Source organism: Lutjanus erythropterus, chromosome 10 (genome assembly GCF_056507025.1).
Source record: "Lutjanus erythropterus isolate fLutEry1 chromosome 10, fLutEry1.hap2, whole genome shotgun sequence".
Classification (NCBI taxonomy): domain Eukaryota; kingdom Metazoa; phylum Chordata; class Actinopteri; order Lutjaniformes; family Lutjanidae; genus Lutjanus; species Lutjanus erythropterus.
The window spans coordinates 22,840,428-22,863,972 of NC_139326.1; the positions used below are offsets into that span (position 1 = coordinate 22,840,428).

The 23,545-nt window shown below is 38.9% G+C and overlaps 1 protein-coding gene across 4 annotated transcripts; it reads right to left on the reverse strand.

Annotated features, from left to right (window-relative positions):
* Positions 1–3,951: 3,951 nt before the first annotated feature.
* On the reverse strand, positions 3,952–22,081 carry ercc6l2 (excision repair cross-complementation group 6-like 2). 4 transcript variants are annotated; one of them, XM_084728702.1, is made up of 21 exons: positions 21,792–22,081; positions 20,073–20,488; positions 19,831–19,947; positions 19,462–19,655; positions 19,268–19,361; positions 18,547–18,614; positions 18,211–18,418; positions 17,924–18,064; positions 17,540–17,656; positions 17,288–17,407; positions 17,133–17,204; positions 16,239–16,384; positions 15,924–16,019; positions 15,562–15,661; positions 14,429–14,575; positions 13,985–14,071; positions 13,839–13,904; positions 10,848–11,889; positions 10,610–10,764; positions 7,751–7,908; positions 3,952–5,479 (listed from the first exon to the last, which is right to left on the reverse strand). In XM_084728702.1, exons 1-21 carry the CDS (start codon positions 21,817–21,819, stop codon positions 4,243–4,245), a joined length of 4,809 nt encoding a protein of 1,602 aa, XP_084584828.1. In that variant the 5' UTR covers positions 21,820–22,081; the 3' UTR covers positions 3,952–4,242. The 4 variants fall into 4 exon arrangements, with proteins under 4 accessions (XP_084584828.1, XP_084584831.1, XP_084584827.1 ...); XM_084728705.1 differs by having other exon boundaries at positions 19,831–19,910; positions 20,156–20,491; XM_084728701.1 differs by having other exon boundaries at positions 20,073–20,491.
* Positions 22,082–23,545: the final 1,464 nt, after the last annotated feature.

The window sequence follows — 23,545 nt, forward strand, 5'->3', positions numbered from 1 at the left end:
AGCACCTTTATTTCTAAGAGTGACATGAATAGGAATGGTTAAAAAAAAAAGGAACAGTGCAGCGAGGGAGATGACTTGAAAAAGGGGAAACCAAAAGGCCAGTGACTTCTCTGACGGCCCAGTGCTCACATATGGCTAGGCTTTGCTTGTGTAGCCTCACTTCAAGGCGAAGGGCCCTGCAAACATAAACAGTAGAGAGGCTGCAGCTGGAGCAGGGAGGCAGCCGCTTGCTTACCGAGACCTCTCTACACTAAACAATGGATCAAGTGACGCACAGGCCTTTGGCAGTGCAACAGAGACCCAAGCAGCTCAGAAAAGCCTTTCTTCCGTACGTTTATATCTCTGCTCTCTCAATATTTACCCCATGGGAAAACACACAATTTTCCGTTCCTTTTGTTCTGAAAGGAGTGAAAGCGTAGACCTCCCTCCGTCCCAGCATCAAGACAGGACCAGGTCAGGGTGGACAAGTCTTTCTGTGCAGAATTTGGATACAGGACACTATTTTCAACAATTATTTGATTCAGTTGAGAATGCCATCACTTTCTTACTCCAACAGCTACGTACAGGTGTTGGGAATGAATAGATTTAAGTTCAGCCTCATTGATATTCACACACACGGCCTATTTCCAGCCGTGTTGAAGAGAAGCAAACAAAATGAGGATTAGTCTCTCTTACTGTGTGCATTACTGCATTAGAAACTTAGTTTGTACGAGTGTGTGTGCGTGAGTGTGCATCTGTGTTATATCTCTTTTATGATGGGGCACAATGGGGAACGGAAGGGCCCAGGAGCCAGTGAATTAACCCAAATTACAGCTAACAGTTGCCTGGGTAACTGGATAGGAATGAGGGGCAAATGGCGTGTAATTTCCTAATGAAGGGGGGGGGGGTTCTTCTTTTTCACATGTAGAGACCTCCTCGGCCTGTTACCGTAACAACAGGAGGACTCTGTACCCCCACCAATGTCGTTGTTTGCTTGCTGAGTCACCTTAATGTTTTTTTTTTCTTACGCCTTAGATACCATCTCTTTATCCCGTTCCCTCATAAACACCTAGGACGGTCAGTTAAATAGAATTTTTTATTATTACAGTTGCCCTGAGGAGAATTACACACTAATGATGCATAATTCTTGAGCCTGAAAACTAATGTTCTCATTCAGATTCATACTAAGAGTGATGGTATCCCAAATGAGCACAGTTTTGTTGCTTAAATTAGAACAGTTCTGTGTATTTAACATGAGAGATTTTTGTATTGGTGTTTTCATCTGGGTTCTTCTCACTGGTTTGGAGTGGGTGGGGCTCAGTTAAAAAGGTGACATCAACTTCTTCTGTGTACCAATCAGCATTTAGCTACATTTAAATTAGTATTTGGGGCTGGCTCCTCCATTATCATTATTCTATAGAGGAAAAAAAACACTTATAGCTTGTTTATATTTCTCTAGAACAATCATCATTGTATTGGATGCCGCAAATCCCAGGATGCAGCAACAGCACCCCTGCAAAATAGCATAAAGGGAACTTGTTTTGGTAGAGCATTTGCACATGGGAAGGGGAACCCTGGCATCAATGTGGCCAAATCCTTAATACCTTAAAACATAAAGATGTGTTTTGTGTTGTTGCTCATGTAGTCATGAAGATACATTGTTATAGAGTACTGCTTTAGATTTGATGACAAATTGTCCTGGGCTTTAATTTACCATTTATTTGTACCAGAGCTGGCTTGTTAATCAGCAACAGTTTGCAGACGTTCTTAACACATTGCAGAGCGAACATATGGAAACCTGAGCCAGACATGACTGGAGGCCCGGGTCAGCACGGGTCAACACTCATTCACAGCTTTTTACTAATCAAATCAAACCAGGTGTCACAGTCTGACTTCTGCAAATAAACCTACATCGCCAGAGCCGTCCCTGCACCGCTCTGTCTGACTGTCCAGTTTACAACAGACTCACAGACACCCAGGTTATAGCGGCAGGAAACATAAACAGACTTCTCACCCCGTCCTTGGCACAAAGACGACACTAATGGGAGAACTGCACAATCTCTTTTGGTGGTGATTCTCGTGACTCCTTGCACCACACGGCATGTAATAAAATAAAATACAATCATCTGACTGACTTGAGACATTGTCACCAATCGTTCATGGTGGTTGTTTGTCTCAGTTCATATCCATGGTAGTTGGATTAAGGATAAGAGAGCTTTGTTTGCCACTGAGCCATGTTAGCTTGCCTCCATTAGCCTCCAACCACTGTCAGTCAGTGGGTGAGCCTTTCTTTTGTCAGAAAAATGCTAAGCCTCTCTGCTATCTCACTTGAACCAGACTATGACTACAGAAAGACAGATAGGAATCTGCAAATCTCAGTTGTGGGTGAAACAGAGAGAGAAAAGTAGAGAGTGAATGGTTTGGGGTTGGGATAGGAGAAAGGGCTTTTTATTCTCCTCTGTCTGTGATTTGAACAGGTGTGACAGATGTGTGGCCTCATTGTGTGTGAAGATAGTCCTGAACTACCACCCAGAAGGTCTACATGCACGCACGCACACACTATTTACCGAGCTGTATGTTCTGCTCAGGCACGTCCTCTTTTCTCTTGTTTATTGATAGCTATCAGCACTTTCTCATTTCTGCTAAACAAAACACAACACTTACACAGAGCAGCTCTCTTCGGGGTTCGGTGCAACAGCTGAACAAGGTCACACACAGCTGGGAGGTTCAGCACATGCACTCGCACACACAGTAAGGGCTTGCTTTGTTTTCACATTACTGCTAAGATATGAGTTTAGTATGTCAGTAACTTTTTTGTGCTTTTTTTGGAGTGGTCCAAATAAATCAGTGGCACTTTATTTTTCAGTACACTAATGAGACATAAGCAGCTGTACTTTGCATGAAATTAATTGTATTAATTGTATGGGACCAGATGAAGGAGGTCACTTTAGTTTACAGTGCAGTTCTGTTGTAATGCATCCCTAATTGCACTGAAATAAAGTCTAATAATGATCAAATACTATCTAATAAATAATACATTATGTTTTTGTCTGATTTGAAACAAAATACAGCTTGTTACATCTTATTAGTGTACCATTTAGTGTACATTGTCTGCTTAGCGTATAAGTACTGTCTAATAAACTTGTTAGTTTACTGTGAAATATAGTGCAAACAATAAATCTGTCACAGTAACAGAGTTGGAGATACACTTTAGCTAAGAGATGGGTGGATGGGTGTGAAAACTACTCCCCGTCCCTCCTCTTCTCTCCCAGCTCCACTAAGTCTTCAACTGCTTATTGTTATTTCACTAATGGCGCAGCAGCTTCCACTCAGAGGGGCGTTTGAGGCACAACTGAGCCGAGCCACAGACTATCAGATTACTGTGCAGGAAAACCACCCCATCTACACAACATACACACTCTCAAGGGGAGTGAGAAGCAGTGAGGTGTTCAGAGTGACAGAGGCGTAAAAGCCATTACAGAGTTTTCAGTGATATCTCCGCAGGGTCACCAACAGTCCATGGGTGGCAGTCGTCGTGTCCGATAACGATAATGGCTGTATGCCTGCAGTGTGATGGGTTTTCTCTGTCATCCACTTAACATCATATCAGGCACAATAACAGTTTGAGCAGTGACGCTGACAAAATTGTTGTTTTTCCTTGTTTGACATTATTGAAAACTGAATGTCTTTGGGTTTTGAAATGTTGGTCAGACGAAGAAAACTACTTGAAATCACTTTGGACTTTGTGATGGACATTTTTCACGACCTTGACTTTTTACAGTCCAACGATTGCTCAATAATGAAAACACTCATTAGCTGCAGCCATACATTATATATTTGTGAAATAAATTTCTTTTGGCTCAATTCATTGTTTTATACATGAGTAAATGCCTCTGTGATGAAATACTAGAGCTCCTCAAGGGTTCGTGGGTTTTAGTCTGAAAATGTAGAAATAAAGCAATAATCTCAGGCTTAAATTTCTAGAGTGATTAACACCCTGTTTTATTTAACTAACAGTCAGCATTGTGCCAGTAACTCACTAAATTAATTTATACAGAATATTTACAAATAATAAAAAAAGACATTTTATGAAGGCAACAAATTTCATGACATTCTAAAATTATACAATAAATCTGTTCAGAAAATCTGCTGCAGGACAGCCTGCTTTAAATATACAGTAACTTTATTTTTATACAGTTCTTTTAGTAAATAATAGACAAGTATAAATTAAACTTAAAACTGTATCTAATTGTTGCTCCTATGTTATTTTTTCCACAGGAACTTGTCATTAGTCTTCCAGAGACTCTTGCTCTCCTCCTCTCTTGAACGACTTCTAGCTACAAACTTAGTTGTGATGCAAACCCGCTGCACCTCTGCTGGGTCCGTTAACCTGTTGATACTCTCCTCATTACCCTCATTCAGGATGTCCCAGAAGTCTTTGCGACTGTCCTTTGATGGCGCCTTTTGTGCAGTTTGAGTGTTTGACTTTGGAGAGGACAGAGGGTCTATGAGGTTGGTGTTGAGAGTGATTCTGGATAAAGAAGGTGTGGTGAGATAAGTGCTTACTGACTCAGAGGAGAGTGCAGGGGGTGTTTTAGGTGCCCCCTTTTGTTGGCCCCTCCTGGATTTGGGTTTTAATAAATCATCAAGGACTGAGGTGTCTCCTATCAGATCTGTGAGGAAGGAACGGTGACTGGAGGTAGATGCGGCCTGCTCAGGAGGGGAAGTAGTTTCAGGGTTTTCTGTCTGTCCTTGAAAAGTTTCACCGCTCCTGCAAGACAATTTTAGCTCTTGTTCCTGTCCCTGAGCTGTGGGTTTGGATGACGTGGTGGACCTGCCATGGCTGAGGTCCGGAGAAGAAGGGGTATCTCTGTGTGCGCGGTTCAGGAAAGCAGCAGCAGCCTCCCCGGACCCTAGACCACTGCTGCTGGCTTGATCCAAGCCAAGACCACCACCAGCTCTGAAGGCTCCAGAACTAGAAACACTACCCCTCTTTGTCCTATTATGTCCTCTGGCACTGCAGAACGTCTCCTCCTGCTCCTCTGACTCTGGGCTTGGAACATCACTGAGAACCTCTAGAACATTCTTTCGTGGGATCTTTTGCTTTTTCTGGGTTTCTCGGACATCATTTTGCGGCTTTTTCTGTGGCACAGAGACATCGTTTTGTGGGGAATAAGGATCAGTTTTGAGTTCATGATTCCTCGGAGTGTATTTAGGCTTTCTCTTGGCTTTTGGAACATCCTTTTGTGGGGTTATTGTATCTACATGAGATTTTGTGGCAGCTGTTTTTGTGGACGTTGAAGAGGAGGAGGAGGTCAGTGCTGAATCAGGTTGTGGGAAGTAGTTTGTTACTGTATTAGCCAGGTCAGGGTGGTTCATTGACGTGTAATACTGTTGTAGCCAGGCCAATCTCTGGGTGGATTTTCTTCTCAGAATCTCAGCTGCAAACTGATGGACTGAGGGAAATTTGAATTTTTCTGCCATTTCCTCCAGCTGCTGCCTAAACACAAGCACACAAAAGACACAAAGACAGAAACAAGTGTGAAAAAACATCCATGCACAACAAATGTGTATGACAGTTCCTCCCATATCACATTTTTGTTCAAAATTTGATCCATTTTGTTTCATTGCATATGAGGAAGTGTGACTGCCACTCACACTTCCTCATTGCATATGAGGAAGTGGCAGTTTCTCGTGTATTTTAATTTTACATTTTTTATTAATGAGAATTATTGAGGACATTTAACATAAAACTAAAAAAATAACCAGCTTTGTAGCCTGCTATGGCTACGACTATGACTTCCTCGGTTCGCCATGCCTCGTGACCAATCGTTGTGTATCTGCTGTAGCTCCCTGGTTAGCTTAGCCCAGTTAGTCAAGCTCACGTAGTGTTGTTGGTCCCAGTTAGTATGGACAAAGATTAGTGTCAAACCGTGTGCTGACTTTGGTTGGCTAACGATTTGTCAGTGGAAACTCAAACATGTCATTTATGACAGCATCACCCCACTATGCTGATTGGCAGAATGAGACAAAAAATTGTGTGGAAGGTGCGTCCTTCTCTCCAGTGTTCAGTTTCTCACTGCAGATTCAGACCAAAGCAATAATAAATGCTGTGTTTTTATGTGTGGATTTGTAACCACACTAAGTCTAAGAATAGGGGATTTAAGCATCTGACAGTGGAACATTACTGACATTTGTTATTTATAGGTTTCTTGTTGACTAGATGTCAGTATTTAAGCACCTTAACTGTTACAGTAACTTTTATGGCCACTGTTGAATGTTAAAATAAATAACAGGCTATTCACATGATTTTTTTGTTTTCCCTGCTGTACTGAAAATGTGCCGAAACTACTAAAATCGTCATGATATGATATTTGTCGGGGTCTGCAGCAAATAAACATGTTTTCTTTCATCTGAAAAACAAGATTTTCAGTCCAGGACATCTCTGCAGCACTACAGTACTTCATTATAATGTTGTTTTCTCAAACATTTTTCCTTTTTCTAAAGATCGTGATTTAGTTCTGGGTCACCATATTGTGATTTCAATAATATTGCAATTAATTGTGCAGCCATAACATTAATGAAAACACACTTATTAATATTATATTCCTTTCCTGGCATATTTTGCCAATAGACGTCCCTAAATCTTAGATATTGGCCGTTTAAATCACATGTAAAACATCTTTAAAAAGCCACAGGGCCTTTATTATTAATCAAATATTCTGCAGATCTGTCAGGCCTTGCCTAAGACAAATAGTCATCCACATATTGAGGCTCATATCTAGACAGGCATGCAGTATGAGGTGTTTTTCCTGAGCTTCTAGGCAATCATTAAAACTTTGGTCTAACCAGACTCTGGGACAGAAATACTTCAAAGTTGCTGCTGGTACAGCTGCATTATGGTCGTGTTTTTACCATTTGTGGCTTTCACTGGAAAAACAATAAATAAAAGTAACTGCAGTAAAACATGACGTGCATGTGGATTTAAATCATTAAACAGCGAGGTTAATTGAGGGGATATCAATATAACCAGTGTGTATTTTCGCTCCCTGGTGAGCCTCTGGGCAGAGATACAGTCTCCTCCTTAGGGAGTGAGATTGGAGCCACAGAGGTGTCTGTGTGTCTGTATACGAGTGTGTGGAAGGCAGGGGGCGGAGGTGATGCAGCAGGACAGAGGTGTGTATTTGAGCGTCTGTAAGTGTGTGTAAATGCTTGTTAGGACGTGTGTGTGTGTGTGTGTGTATATCAGCGTGGGTTTGGAAGTCCTCAGGCAATCATTTCTGGTTCGTCTCAGGAGGGCTGTGGTTGTGGAGAGGAAAACTCCTGCACTGTCGGGCCTGAACATAACTGGGTAATCTTTGGCATGATGCTGGGAAATAGGTGGAAGGGAAAGCTCAGAGGTGGTCTCTCACTAAACACACACACACACACACGATTCTTGAGGCCCGAGTGGGGGCGCTCAACACCATATCTGTGGTGAGTTTTGGCCTACTTCCCAACACTGCCAGGAATTCCTCTCTTCCAGCTCCCCCTCTTTACACCTCCTTTCTTCCTTTCATCCACTGGTCCAATTTAATCCCATTCACACCTTTTCTTTTTTCCATCTGTTGCAGGCTCTCTTATCTTAAGTCATTTTTCCTTTACTGTGTCTACCCTAACTATCCTACGCTCCTTTACCCTTCAGGAAAATCCAACATCTTCTACAAAACTCTCTTTTTCTATCCTTAAAGCTATCACCTCTGTTTGTTTCTCTTTACAGTCCTTTCAGTACCTGCGTATTCCCTGGGGAGTTTCTCCAATGATGAAGGTGGTGTGTCTGGTCTTGTGCACGCTCTTGTTGGCGAAGGTGACCGGATGGTCGACACTAGGCTTCTCCAGTCTGACAGTAGAAGGCAACGGCTGACTGTCTGGTTGGCTCTCTGACAGGCTCTGGTAAAAATCAAACAAGAGTGAGGTTTTATAGAAGCAGTGACCGGTTTTTGTCTCAGACTCAAGTATGTTATGTTGAACAGTTGTGTGCCTCTGGAAAAGATAACCTACTCACTTACAAATAGGGTAGATTTTTTTCAGAAAAAAGAAACTTTTTATTAACTACACGGAAACTCTCACATTACTGAATGAATGTCTGCTTGATCTCTCTATCTTCACCACACAAAGTGCTGTAAAAGACCATTATATTGTGGTTAAAGCTAACTTATCTCTCCTTTCTTTCTTTTTCATCTTTTAACTCTTAATGGTTACATTTTTATTTTAATTGTTATACGGAATCATTTATTTTGTTGTCTGTTAATATAATTTGAAGGCCGTAGTGTACACTGAGCATTTTTATTGTCAGTGTTACATTTTTTGGAAAATATGAACAGGATAAATAAGTAGGGTATGACCAAATGTCATCTTTTGACATCCATAGCTTCTTCTGTGGCTTTCAAATGAGGCTTTGAATGTTGAATGTCTGTTGTCATCACACTCACAAAAAATACTCAAACAAAATGCTCCATTTGAATAAAGTAAATACTGGACCCATTAGCCTAATTTCTTTTATTCATTAAATCATCTGTTTTAAATGAATATCTTGTCATTTTTTTCACATAAAATTAATTTGCGATAGCTGTTAGAACTGCTGCTAGACCGTCATTACAGATACGGGCCTCACTTCGTGTGCAGCAAGCGTGAGAGCTAACAGTTTTTTGTCTGCAATGAAAATGATATTTTAAAAGGCTAAACACCAACAAATATGGATTGAAGCAGAGTATTTTGTTAAATAAGAATATATTGTGAATTTTGGAAATGAAACAAGATTTATCATTTTCACAAAATCTTAACTTTTGGGTTTAACAATGCTCTGGAGTTATTGGAAATAAGTCAGAAACATTCCTACACAACCACGACTGGAATCTAATTCTAACTGTGCAGAAATACCTGGATTTAATAGACATCAATAAGAGCTGTTAATTGATTTTCAAATTCTAAATCAATATTTGAACGCTTCACAAAGCTCCAAACTCTGCAGTACAGCCCTGGGATTAAGTGCTCTGTTCAGCCGAATCACTCCAAAACACAAGTTTCTCTTATGAGGTGCCATCTATTTATTAAGAAAGTTTTATGATTGCTTAAATCTGGCCGTTTCTTCTGCGGAGATGTCAGCTATCAACACAACAGCAGGGATCAATGACTTTTGTGTTGCATCATACCAAATATTTACACTTCAAATATTAAACATGTCTAATCCAAAAATCAAGAGAAAATAAACCAGAGTATTACATAAACCTCATGAACAATTTGCTCACCAACTGTCTCTTTCAACTATTCAGTACTATTGGCTAAGATGTTCAGGCTTTTATTGACATGAAAGTGGAGATAAACATGAAGCATTATGACCCACAGATCTGAATACAGGTAACCTACACTGTTGTGAAGTGCAGAGCAGTATGTGTTTACATCCACTCTCATGTCACATGTGTGTCTGATACAGTGTTGGCAGGCCATACTCTGCACACCATTACGCAATTACCAGACACTCTTTTGGTAGAAAACATGTTTAAATGACATTGTTGACAATGAGATCCGTGGATTATTGAGAAATCCTCTCACAGTTTCTGGAAAAATATATTCATGTTTTTCAAATGCAATTTAATTTATCTAATGTGATTTGAGATGGCAAGAAGTTGTCCGAATTCATCTCCAAATCATTACAGGTGACAGGAAAAATGTATTTATTTGTACATCTACTCAGGATTTGTGCATACTGACCTCTACTCTCATTAAAATGTTTGAAATGATGAACAATTTATTTATAAAAAAATATTTTGGATGAATTTATCCTTTAACAATCCATCTGTACATGGGTGCATCTGTGGCAGATACAACCACAGTATTATACTATAAGAATCCCAGACGAGTGCTTAAGGGACTGTTAGCATTATTTGAAGTGAAGTTGTATGAGGCACTTGTCTATTGTCAGCAGCAGGAGTCCCGGTATAGGAAGTTAAGCAATTTAATGCTATGGACTGGGTCAGCAGCAAAATGTATTTTCACATGTGTATTTCAGTTCAACTATAACCTATATTAAAATATTTTCTACCATTTTACCTTGCTGTCAAGGGGAACCTTAATTGTATAAGTCAAACATTGCTCTCTCCAAACCAGCCAAACTCTGTGCAAAATCAGTGTTTTAAAAGGTCAGTTCAGATTCACTGAAGTCAGACAATAAACAATTTAACAGATCAAGGCAGCGACAGACCCAGAATTCTGTTTTCTACAAGGTGTAATTAATGTCTTTGTCAAAACAATACATTTAAGCAAGAGAAAGCAATATTTGGCTTGTATAGTGTGGTTTCCTGTCAGAAAAGGTTGTCTGATGGCGAGGTAATGCAGTGAAAATATCCTATATATAATGTATACTTAAATTGATATAGTTTTTTTTTTTCAGGTGGGCATCTTAAATGGCTACAATAACTTTTGCTGCTGACCCAGTCCACAGCAGTTCATTGCTTAGCTCCGATGCTGGTGCTTCTCTCTGCTTCTACAAAGTAGGGCATGTCAACCGCCATCTACTGTAGGTAATGCACTGACTCGTACATCAGTACTTTAAATAATCTGAAATATCCCTTTACTATGATACTGTACATACCTCTAGTGTGCCTACAAGGTGATTGGCTGGCACCTGAGAGTACATCTTGAGTTTAAACACGTCTCGTACAGCCGCTCTACTGATCAGCTCCTCTGCTTTGCTCCCGCCCACCACACGCTGGTTAGAGTGAGTATACATCACCTCCTGTACGCCCCCTTTAAACAGAAATATACATCATTAACATTGAAATTAAGTTCATTAAAATTCTAAGTATTTAAAAGTAGGTATTTAATCTGACCTAGCACACTGTCGAGAGTCACATCATTCCCTTTGGATGCCGGGGAATTCTGACCTTTCAGACTTGTAAATGAAACAGCTTTGGACGTCCCTGCTCGTCTCTCGGTCCTGTTGATTGCAGCACTTTGTCCGCTTTTTGACAACTCAACTCCAGACCTTTCTGTCTGTGGAGATGTGAGGTGATATCCTGCAGGTCTCCCTTTCTTAACAGGAGTGTGTTCCTCGTCTGAAGATGTGAATGTCTCTATGTCTTCTGAGTATTTGGATCTGGCCTTGTCCCTGACACTACAACTCTGCCTCTTTCTGTTGCCATCTTGCCTTCTTTTCCCTTTGCCTCCTCCTTTACTATGTGAATATAAAGTGTCCTTCTTGGGCCCTGTCAGTGTCTCTATGTCCAAATCCTCAGATTCATCTGAGTAACCCTGAAAGCGGTGCACTTTCTGAAGTATTTTGAGGTTGTTAGGTTTCTTTTTATCTGGTGAGGAATTTGCATCACTCTCATCCCCCACTTTAAGGCCCTGTCTCTTTCTTACAGCATCATCTCTCTGTTTTGCCAGAGAAATCCTCTCATGTCTGCCCCTATCTCCATTCTCCTTGTCCTCAGGGTCCGAACCGCTGGAGATGTCCCATGTTTTCATTCCCAATTTAGGATGGCAGACTGCTCCATCTCCTGTACTGGAGCTCTTGCAGATGCCGGAGGAGGTACCCTCTCTCTTTTGATCCTCAGCATCGTCCTCAGAGGGGCTTTCATCGACGCCCGTACTACTGTCCTCTTCTCCTAACTCCGGTTTTCCTTTGACCCGTTCGAGGAGTCTGGAGAAACCATGCTGGAGGAGGCTCATTTGACCAGGACTAGAGGCAGCATTTCCACCCCTGTTTCCATCTACTGTACTGGGTCTTGATGTCTTCCTCTTAAGCCTCTGCTCCTCTTCATCCTCGTCACTGCCACTGCTGAAGTCCAGCACCCCTCTGGATACCTTAATCTCCTTGGCTTGTTCATCATTTGGTACAGGGCCATCTCTACGTGAAGAACCTCCAGGCTCCTTAAATAAAACAAAGACAAACCGCTAAAGAAACGTAGGGACATATTGGCATAGAAAGTTGGTGCAAAGTAGGAGGAATCTGATTTTAACACAGTCAGAGAAATAAAAAGTGCGCTTCTTCCTATAGTTTAGTTATAAAATCAGCAGACCTGTGGAGATTTTTTCCCCCAAGGCTGCAGCCAGTGTCCAGCAACATTTCCCTACTGTCACGCTTGCGTTGTTTTGAACCAGAGATTTATGGTCGTGCAGCAAATCACAACCTGTTAACCCAATTTTAGCCAACTTGACTTAATTAAGTATTTGAGTGTTTGGCCAGCAGGCGCTTCTAGAAAGCTCTGTAGTAAAAGAACAAAATGGCACCGGAAGGTTACAGATTCTTCACTTCCCTTGTTCATGCCATCTTTCAGACCACCAGCTCATGTGAGATTTCATTGTGTAATACAAAACAGATGTTTGTATCAATAAATCATAATAAACATCAATGTGACATATGCCCTCCCTTCATGATGTAATACAGAGAAAATAAAAGAGGTCACAACATTTCCTTGACTTGTCTGAATGGGCCTTTATGAGACAGACCACCAACAGTGGTTCTAATTTCACAAAATTTGCCAACTGGATGACTCTTCCCCAACTCTGCCATACTTGTGTGTGTGCATGTTGGTGCTTAAACGCCTGGAGCCTCTGTGTGTGCGTGTTAAGGCACCCCAGTGTATTCTGTGTTTTTGAAAGAATCTGAATGGCCTCAGTGGAGCAACAGCCCTGTAAAAAGGACCTGGCTGGGAACAGGATGATAAGGGGTATCACTGTGTAAATAAATAGCTGAAGAAAAGCAGAAGATAGGCTTCAGTGTGGTCTGCTGCTTCCATTAGGATGAGTTAGTAATTACATCCAGCTGTTTTACACAGCAGCAGAGAGAAAGTGAGAGGCAGACAAAGCCTGATCCTTCAGTTTCACAAAAAAATTAAGAACTGATGGTTTTTGTAGGCCAAGGCCTTTAAGTGATACTCCACCAAAAATTTATGGCATTAGCAATTTTGTAAAGAGTATTATATACTTATGTCCTGTGTGCTTGAAAGGTCACTGTTAAATGTTTGCAGTTTTCACACTGAGAGAGAACAGGAGCTGTGGTCAGTTTCAGTTCAGTCAACTACCATAGGTTCCAAATGTGACAGGTTTTCACGGAAAAAAACCAAAACATCTAAACCTCCAAAGAAACATCTGAAAAACACAAAACTAATGCTCAGTATGTTGCAAACACTCATCATCATACATGCAAAAAGACAAGAGCTCGACAGGATATTTTACAAACCCAGTATTGTTGGAACTTTGAAACTTAGTGGCTGACAATATCTTAAAAAATAAAAAATGGCTCCCACCTAAATATTTTTTATGGTTAGTTTGATGTTATTTGATTTAGTTTGATTTATTTATTTATTTTGATGTGTTTATGTTCAGGTTATTGAGTTTCTGATGAAATCAAAGTTTTTTTTTGTGCATAATGGGGCCGATTAATCTGCAATCAGATTTCTCCTGATCCAAACTATTTTTATTATATCAGTCTGATCGTTGATCTTTTTGTTGCTTTTTTCCCCACTGCAAAACAAAATTCACAATATGAATCTTATAATAGCCCAAACCTGTGGTATCTACAGTTATGTGAGTAAAATTTACAGCCACTTTGAATGCCTGAAGTAGGGTTAGCATGTCATACTGACAACAACAGAATGACTTTCTCCACATTCTTCCTCTAAAAGTAAAATCATTTATCTCATTTCAACCATTTTGTCATAGCAGAAGCTGTTTTTCTCATAAATGTCACATATCTCACCCCTTAAAGAGAACACGACTTTAATAAAACAAAGAGGAACTGAGGAAGCAATAAAGAAAGAAATTGGAGCTAAGGCAGAAAAGGTTCAATGAGATTGTGTGTGGGTTGGTTGACTGACAGACAGGAAGGTCCCTGTTTGAGGTATCCCCTCTTTCACGTGGGAATGGGAGGATGAGTGGGCCGCCTGGGAAAGAAGACAGAGTGAGGGATGGGAAAGACGAGTGCCCTATGTTCTGGGTCTCTGAGAACGGCAGAGTTACTCACGCTAACTCCCTTCGCCTCCTCCTCCTCCTTCTCTTCGCCTGTGTGTGTGCTTGTTGTCATTACACCCGACTCCACATGTCCTTCTCGCTGACAGGAAGAGCAAAAGTGAGACACACATTCATCAAAACACAAACATTTCATTGTACAAAATCAATTTAAGTGTTTGTTATCCTTCATTTTTTTATTTGTATCATGCAGTCCTTGATATTTTCTAGGTGTTTTAGGCATGTGACTGATGTTCTTCACCATTACTAGTCCATTGACTGTATATGGATGAATTCCAAAAAAACAGAAACAAAGGAAAAGTTTCGTTGACTGTTTTGTAAGATTTGGTATTGTGACTGAAGATACGAGTCAGTGGTATGAGGTGATTTGAGGCAGTATGCAACAGTACAGTAGAATACATCATTAATCAAACAGTAAAAGGCATGTAAGCTATCTAACCTCTAGTATCTGTCGCGTGAGGCACGTCCCCTGGGTCTGCAGCCTGAAGAAGTTTTTGATCCCAAACAGCTCTCCCTTATGGACACCACGCACTGCCTCAAAGTACCGCCGTGCACTCTCCTTGCCCATAACTGAGGACTGCAATTGCTGGAAGATAGAAAGGAAGGTGCAAAAATGTACTTAGAGATACTGACACAGAGGACAAAGTTCACATTTGGAAGCATTTTTACAAAAATTACTTTCCGTCATAAGCTTCTTTCACACACATTTCCTGGTAAATCACTGGGATAACCCTTTAGGCACCGCTACAAATTTTCACGATTCACACATGCAGCTGCACTCAGGAACATTTTGATCTTGTGCCCTTTCACACATGCCATGGCAATGAAGGAATAGATAGGGCAAGGGAGAGTCCAGTAATGGTGGTAACGCGACATTAATGGATGCTACCAAAAAAATCAACAGAAGAAGATGATGGGGCAAAGGCAGATGTATATATTTGTGATGGAAAATTATATTCAGAAACATGGTGGGGGAGGAGCTGTTTTTGTTGGATGCTCTTGTAATGTATTCAATAATCATTTTTTTTTAATCAGAAACATGTATTTGACCCATTAAAAGGAGCATTAAAAGGCCATTGGATATTGGAGATGTTGTGACTCCAGTTGTTACTTAAATCTTATAATTAGTTCACCGGCACCACATGAAAACGTCTTTCATGAGACTGATATAATCCTTTATGTGCTTTATACCCCTGCAATATTACTGCTTTCCTTCACAGTATTTCCCCTGAAATGTTACTAGAGGTGTGAAATTGGTGGTACAGATTTACCTGAATGTCAATATAATAATAATAACATAAACAGTAAGAAAAAATGACCTCAACATGATGCTGTAGTTGTTAATTTATACATCAAACTGCCTCAATTTTGTTACCATAGAAAAATGTCTAATGGGGAATTTATAAAACAGATGAAGTACAAAGAGTTATTGTGGCATTTTAGTATTTCTTTGATTTGTGCTGTTAGTAAATTTTTCTGAGGTGAAGAATTCATCTGCCGTCATCCCCACAGACAATTACATCATCAAAATCATTTCTATATTATGATTAAATGGGTATATTTATCTGTTACCTGTTTGTAAACTTGTCTGAGGTAGATGATCTCCTCTACTGTCCCCAATGAGATCAGCCTGAAAACAGTCACATCTCTGCACTGGCCAATACGATACACCCTGAGGAGAGACACAAACATATAAACTTTACATTCAGTCTTTATCTGTGTACATGATACCTTTGTGTCGATATAGTTATGTGTTTATGTCAAATGTGAAATTAGTCAGCACAGAATGACTAGGTACACTATACTAGCAGTTACAGTGCTTTTTGAAGCCAGTCGAGAGAAATTGAAACAGAATGCTTTCCATAAAATTCAACTTATACGGCTGAATATACATCAAAACACACTGTTAAGTCAAGATATGTTCCACAACCTACCTGTCAATAGCTTGGAGGTCATTGGCTGGGTTCCATGTGGGGTCAAATAGCACTACCACATTGGCCCCTACAAAGTTAAGACCAAGGCCACCCGCCCTGAGAGAACAAAGAGTCAGTTAACAGCAGGTTCAAGGTTTTCAATATGTTTAAAATAAGCACTTACTGAAAATAGAAATAATTATAGCAGATACAGCACTAAATATTCTCATATAGCCCATACAGGTATAGCTTTAATTTGAGGTAACAGCATGTCTAAAAGCCTAAAACATTAATATTAAATATGAGAAACTAACTGAATGTTATTGTTGGACTAACATGGTGGAAACCAGGCAGAGGTTCATGTGAGAGGAACTGTTGAAATCCTTGACGATCTGGACTCTCTCTTTGGCTTTGGTGTTTCCATCGAGCCTGCTGTAGTCCAGCCCTTCGGCCATGCAGTAGCTCTCCAGCACATCTAACATCTGAAAGATTCAAAACACACAACAAACAAATGTGAAGAGTTCAAACCTATACATGAATCAACTGTGTAGACATCTCTACATCTATTATGTGAATTCACTCATTGTCAGAGGTTGAGTTTGTGCAAGAGATAAAACGTTGATTCTATAAAAACAAATTTAATAAAAAAGCTAAACCTAGTACCCCTTGGCCTGTATATATGTAGATATACTATAGGGGTGATGCTGAGCATAATCAAAACTGTATGGAGCAAAACATAGGCAATAAAAATATGACCTCAAAGCACCAAGAAATGTTATCATACTGTCTCAGGTGACAGCAGCTATTAGACTCTGCAGAGTTTAATTATCTTAAAAACTCTAATTGCCCTCACTTATAAAACCAAAGGCTCACCTATTCTTAATCTATGTTATGTGAAAACCATGTCTCCTGCTATTATTTTCTCTGTAAACAAGTCATCTGCCCTAACAGCAGTGGCAATTAAGAGTGTGTGTTCAAGCTTGTTCTTGTGTTGAAAGGCTGATTGAATGTGAATGGGCATAAAGCTCTAAAATCAACCAGCGTACTCCAACGCTGACACCATCTAAAATCCCTTTTGGATGACATCACTCTGAGTATCAAATCCTTTTCCTACGGGGAAACATCTCGCCCTGCTGCTCATCCAACTCTCAAGCAATATATCTCTTCAAACACGTTTGCAAACACATTGACACAAATTCAGATTTCATCACAAACAAACACAGTTCTCACCTTGGTTGAGAGGGAAAACAAAAGTATTTTATCTTTCTTTGGAAGATAATATTTTAGCAGCTTCTGCAAAACCTGAAAAAGAACACAGATATATTAATCCATGCTGAAACAGCCCATATTGAGCAGGTGACCGAGCCTTTGTCACCAGACTGTACCTTCATCTTTCCACTGTACATCGGATCAGACAAGGCCTCAAACGCTTCATCTTTGCATCTCTGCACAAAGTCTGGAAACTTCTGGAATACCTTTGCACATATGGCCCCCACATACTTTTCCTGGAAAAAACAAATGAGTCCTTATAATGAACAAAATACACCATTCGAAGACAAACTTAGTTTGGAAAAACCCTCTAACAGATAGCTCTTATGAAGGGCACTAAAAGAAGTTATAGTGCAACATGTTTCTACCTGTTTCTTGCTGGTGGCTGCAGTGGACTGAAGCAACGCTACATGGTTGGCAATCTTCCTCAATATGGCCAAGTAACTAAAGTACAACTCCTTCATTTTCACGCCTTCTGAGTTTGTCTGCAATAAAAGAAAATGATATTATTTGAGGGTTTGACATTTAATTTGTTTGTTTCTTAATGGAAAAAAATAAGGCTGATAGTTATGTGATCTGATTACATGACAAAAGTGCATATTCAATGGATTTAATGTGGACAGAGAGCTTCTGATTTTACTCAATGCACTGCAACAGTTGCATTAACTTTGAGCATGTTGTTACAATTAAGTTTAACCCATTAGAATACCCAGCATACAAAAGCACACAATTGTAAAAGGGGGTGAACTAACTTTATAACAGCAGCTTCTGCGGGTGCGTCCACCATGACAGCCACATTTCTCTGAAGACTTCAGCAGTAACTTCACATCTTCAGTGTCCAGGACTGTCTGATACACAGTCTGCTGGAAGTCTGTCAGAGAGCAATACACCACCTACGAGAAAACACAACAGAAAATTTCTTTAAGGGAGGATTTTAGATAGCACGGACATTCATTTGAATATTATGATAATGGAATATTGTGATGTAGATAGTGATTGTGAGAGAACGGGGAACTTGGTTTGACTAAACCAATCGTACCCTGTCATTCTTTTTAGGCAGCTGTTCCTTGATGAGAGCCTTCGTCCTTCTGAGGAACCAGTGAGAAATCTTCCTCACAAGGGCCCTCACAGTCTTCCTCCCTGTAGCTAGGGCACGTTTGGTTGCACTGTGCCTCTGGCCTTGCTCAATCGGATCTGAAAACTTGTTCTTGAAATGTCCTAAGCTGCCAAGACAGCCAGGTACAGCCCTGTATAAAATAAAAAAAAGCATGCTTTAAAGTTAAGAGAAACTATTTTTTAGGAAAATGTTGCAAATTGCTTTCATATCACTTGAACTACAGGGAACAAAATGACTAAAATATTAAAGCTAACCTACCAGTCCATGACACACCACAGCTCCTCAAGGTTGTTCTGTAAGATGGTGCCAGTGAGGCCAATTCTGATCTGATGAAAATATAAGTACAGAGCATTAAAAGCAGGGTTCAAATGCAAAGTTAAACTTACTATTTTATTAGCAGCTTATTATGATGGACGCACAATTCAGTATATTTTAAATGCAGCAGAAATGAGGACAGCTTGAGTGCAGACTTTAAACTTCTTAATGACACAAGCTGTACTCTCAACTATTAGTAAATAGTTGAGACTCACACAGACTCTAGTCATTAGTACATATATATTGTATATACATACACAGTAAATCTTTTGCAATATATATTTAAAATTTTACTGTGCTATTATAGTCATTCATACAATGAAACCATCCTGTAATCTAATCTCTGTGTAATTATTCACTTTACAGGCCAATATGTTGAAATTTAAGATAAATTTACTTAAGATAATGCTACACACCATATGTATTAACAAGATGTGTGCAATTATCCTGTACAATCATCCACACAACTGTATGAGTAAAAGATATACTGTATATAGCGTATATAGTTATATATGTATATAATTATAGTTTTGTTTTATTTCATTTTTATTAAACCTCTCTTTTTCTACCTGTACTTTGATCCTTGAGCTGCTGTAATGGGTGAATTTCTTATGCACTAGTAACAGTACACTGAAATAATAACAGAAACATAAAGCTCTCTGACCTTACAGTTCAGATCCTTCATGGCCTGAGTGATCTGAGAGTTTGGATTTTTTATCTTGTGGGCCTCATCCACAACCACGGCAGACCAGTCTATGCTGTACAGATGGTAAAAGTACATTTTAGTCATAAAATATAGTTACAATTTTTAACACATATTTATGGATTGTGTGAGTTGTGCAGTTTAATAGTTCTTACTTATTAAACTGATCAAGACAAATACGCAGAGTCTCATAGGTAGTGAGAGCGATCTCAACGCGTCCCTTCTTGATGCGTGCCAGCTCCTCCTCTTTCCTCAGCCCGTGAACCACCACACACTGGAAGTGACCCCACGTATCCAGTTCATCTTTCCAGTTATAAAGCACCGACAGTGGGGCCACAATGAGGAACACCTAGAACACCAGATCATGGAAACACAAAACATGATGGTGACAAATAAATACTCTCTAATATCTGTAGCTTTACACTACTGTTGCTCTTGATCGCAACTGATATTATATTTTTCCTAGCAGGATGTTTTATGATTCATAATATTTCTTTATGTAAGTAGCATATTTCAATACCCACTTTGTTGGGTTTACTTTGCTTGGAGGACGTCTGACTCTGCAGAAACTGAGGCCTGTTGTTCTGGACGTCCTCCCATGTGCCTGTTTTATGCAACACAGCAGCAAGGAAACCGATGACCTAAAATCAGATCAAAGGGGTGGAAAGAATGAAAGCAAGAGAAACAGCCACATTAAGTAAAAAAGTTTGAATATAAAATATTTAACTAATTCTGAAAATAATTTTGCAGCTAATACACTTTTTACCTGTACAGTTTTTCCCAGGCCCATGTCGTCCCCCAGGATACAACCTCTGGACCTCATGTAATTTTTGTACATGAACCTGATACCTTCTCTCTGGTAATCCCTCAGGTATCTGTTGATGGTGTAGGGGACTCTGTCTTCATCACCACCACTAAGCTCTAAGGGGACGCATAGCCTGGGGTCTGTGATGCTGCTGGGAAACACAGGTTTCTCCTGGGTGAGGCGATTCAGGCCCAGTCTCTTGAGTTTTGAGACAGGTACAGCTTCCTCCTCCTCTTCTTCATTTTTACTATGGCCGGTGAATACCACCCATGCTATGGTGTCATTGTTATGAGAGGTGGTCAGTCTCTGAATGGTGGCTTCTCGCAGGGTGCCATCTCTTGGGTCAGGAGCCAGACAAGTGTCACGTTCTTGCCATGCTGCTATTAAATAATATAACAATTCATTAATTAATGTGTGTTGTAATATATGTAACATTTCAATAAATACTTAACCAAAGGCATACAGATAGTTGTGATTCAAATTTAATAAGGTTTAAAACATCCTTTTTTCATTTTAGGAATATTATTATGTACCTTTTAATTCAGAAATATATTCTCTTGCACTTTCATTATTACTCATTTAGATTAATGGAAATCCATTTTTACCGGATCACCTAAAAAAATCAGAAAAAAGACGACACCTCTTTTAGAATTGATTTGAAAGGTTTTTTTAAATCATTTTTAAAGCTTTAAAATACTCTGCTCCTCCCTTCATCAGAGACCCCCTTTAATTTTATGTGTTTCTGTTTTTAAGATAATTCACAGCTTTTCTTTCTTTCCTTGTTCCACAAAAGCAACAGAGAGAGGACGCTCTGTTTTTCTGCCCCTAAACTGTGGAACTCGCTGCCTCTGGATATAATAATGGCAAACTCTCTCTGTATTTTTAAAAAGGAAACTAAAAGCCCCTTTCAAATAATTTATGCTGGCTTTCAATTCAGAGTAATGTTATTGCCTTTTAATCATTAGTTTTTACATTATCTTTTCCCTTTACCCCTATTTTATTCTATTGACTTTAATTCACTGAATTTAAAAAAAAACATTTTATTGTTTTATTGTTGTGACCCTAAAAGTCTTTTTTTTCACAGCGCCCACACTAAAATGAAATAGTAAGGTGAACATAGGTGTTGAAGCAGCCCTTAAATAGTATCACTAGTAACACCTGTTTATCCTCCTTTTTCATATCAGTATGGCTGCTGTGAAGTACTCTTATAAATTTGCATGTTTTCATTTATTTACTGTCTCATGTTTTAAGTTTGCTACATGAAGTACTTTGGGGCATGTGTGTATAAAATGTTCTATACAAATAAAGCTGAGTTGAGTTTAATTGTTTGGACAATATAGTTAGTTTTATTTATATCTATGCTTTGCGATAAGTAACAGTAAATATATTGCAAAAAATCTCCAAACCAAAATTGCATCTTTTCATTTTTCTACTACTACACTAATAATGATTGAGTTTATCTTCTTATAAACAAACTTGTTCCATCGATCTAATCTATGTTAGGACTGAAGAGTAAAGTGAACTTAATGGATTTAACAAAATGTTATGACTGAGGAATGTTCCCTGGACAGGAGATGAGGTTTATTGTGAGCTAACTTAGCTGCAGAGGCTTTGTGTAGCTGTGAGGTTGTGTAAACCTGCGTCCAGCTCTAACGTCAGATAAAAACGTGCCGTTCAAACCTTGTTCAGCTGGAGAAGTTGAAGCCATCAGGACACATTTAAAAATCCTTTTCCTCGTGCAGGAAAAGTCACTGTAGCATGCTAGCTAGCTTGATTGGCTTAGCTTAGCTTTGGAGCACAAGAAAGAACGACGACAACTACAAAACTACAAACAGAACATCTTTAAGTTAGTCTATATCGTCCTGAGCGAGTCGCTTTTATTTTACCCTCTGTTTAAATTCATTTATCAGCCGAAAAGGCACAGAGAGACAAAGAGCAGGAGCTGCGGCTCCACTGCTGCCTGCTGCTGAATGTTTATGTCTTTTAACAACTACTGCCGCACTTTCGAGGTATTTCCCCGGTTTAAATTAAAATTAATAAATATACTACGCTAACATATACCAATTAGTCAGTATTAAATATTTTAAAGTAATGGATGTGTTCAAGGTTCAGTCGTATCTTTCCTTACAAATGTGACCGACGGGCATTGTGTCGAAAGTGCTGCGGGGAATCTAAATTAAATAATACTAAAGTAAAGACGAAAGTTGATTCAATTTAATTCAAAATATGCGTTACAGTAAAATCTGAGGAGCAGTCAATGTGAAATAGTTACAATAATTGTCTCCTCAGTGCTTTTTCCAGCAAGTAGTAGCAGTACAGTTTATAAACCATAAATAAAATAAAATCAAATCTGGATGAATTTTTATTGCTACTTCGGTCAACATTACTTATATTCACAGTGTACCGTTATGTACAGCATTAAGGAGAACAGTAACTGGTTAAATAAATAAATAAATAAATTAATAAATAAATGTTTTTAAATGCATCAGAAATAATAATCTAAAAAAAGGGATTAATTAATACATAAAATTTGTCATATATTGTTATTTCTGTTTTAATTTCATTCTGTATTTATTTGCTTTTGTATTAATTCGCCTCTTTATTTATTTTCCAGTGAAATTTTCCAATTTGTTCAGTTTTAATTAATTGCTTTCTACCTCTATACAACATACATGTCAATTGTAAAATGCCATCATCTTATGTTTGTAATATTAATATAAATGCATCTTTGTAAGTCATGTGTAGTTTCATGTGCACATGAAATGTACGGGTAGCTACTCATTCATATGTGTGCATGTTTTTATTTTTATGTTCTTTTATACCTCTTAGAACTTCAATTATTCATATATATTTAGATTTAATGCATGTGGCCTTACACAGTAGTACAGAAATGCCTTACTGTTGTGTTTATTGCCCATTATTGAACTTTGAGTGTATATAACCTGATGTACCTTTATGTAAAATATCAGTGAATATGTGTATCATACATAATGCCTGGTCTGATTATAATGGTACAATTTGGCATGATATCAAAGTATTGAAAAATCTGCAAAAACAATGTTATTATTAGATGGACCACCTAAAAACAATACTACTTCGGATACTGGGTCACTGTATTTTACCACAAACAAACCTTGACTAATTTAAAATAAAGGTCTGCCCATGCCTTTAAGTACATTTACTCGAGTATTGTCCTTACTTAGTGGCCTACATACCTCAGTATTTCCTTTTTATGCTTCTTTCACTTCTGCTATACATTTTACAGGGGTATTTGACTTTTTACTTCACTACATTTATTTCACAGCTTTAGTTAATATGCAAATTGTGAATTTATATATAAAACATCAGATTACTTTTTAAAACATGATGCATTTTCGAAAAAACATACTATTTAAAGATGCTAAAATGATCTCCTCCTTGACAACACTGAAAAG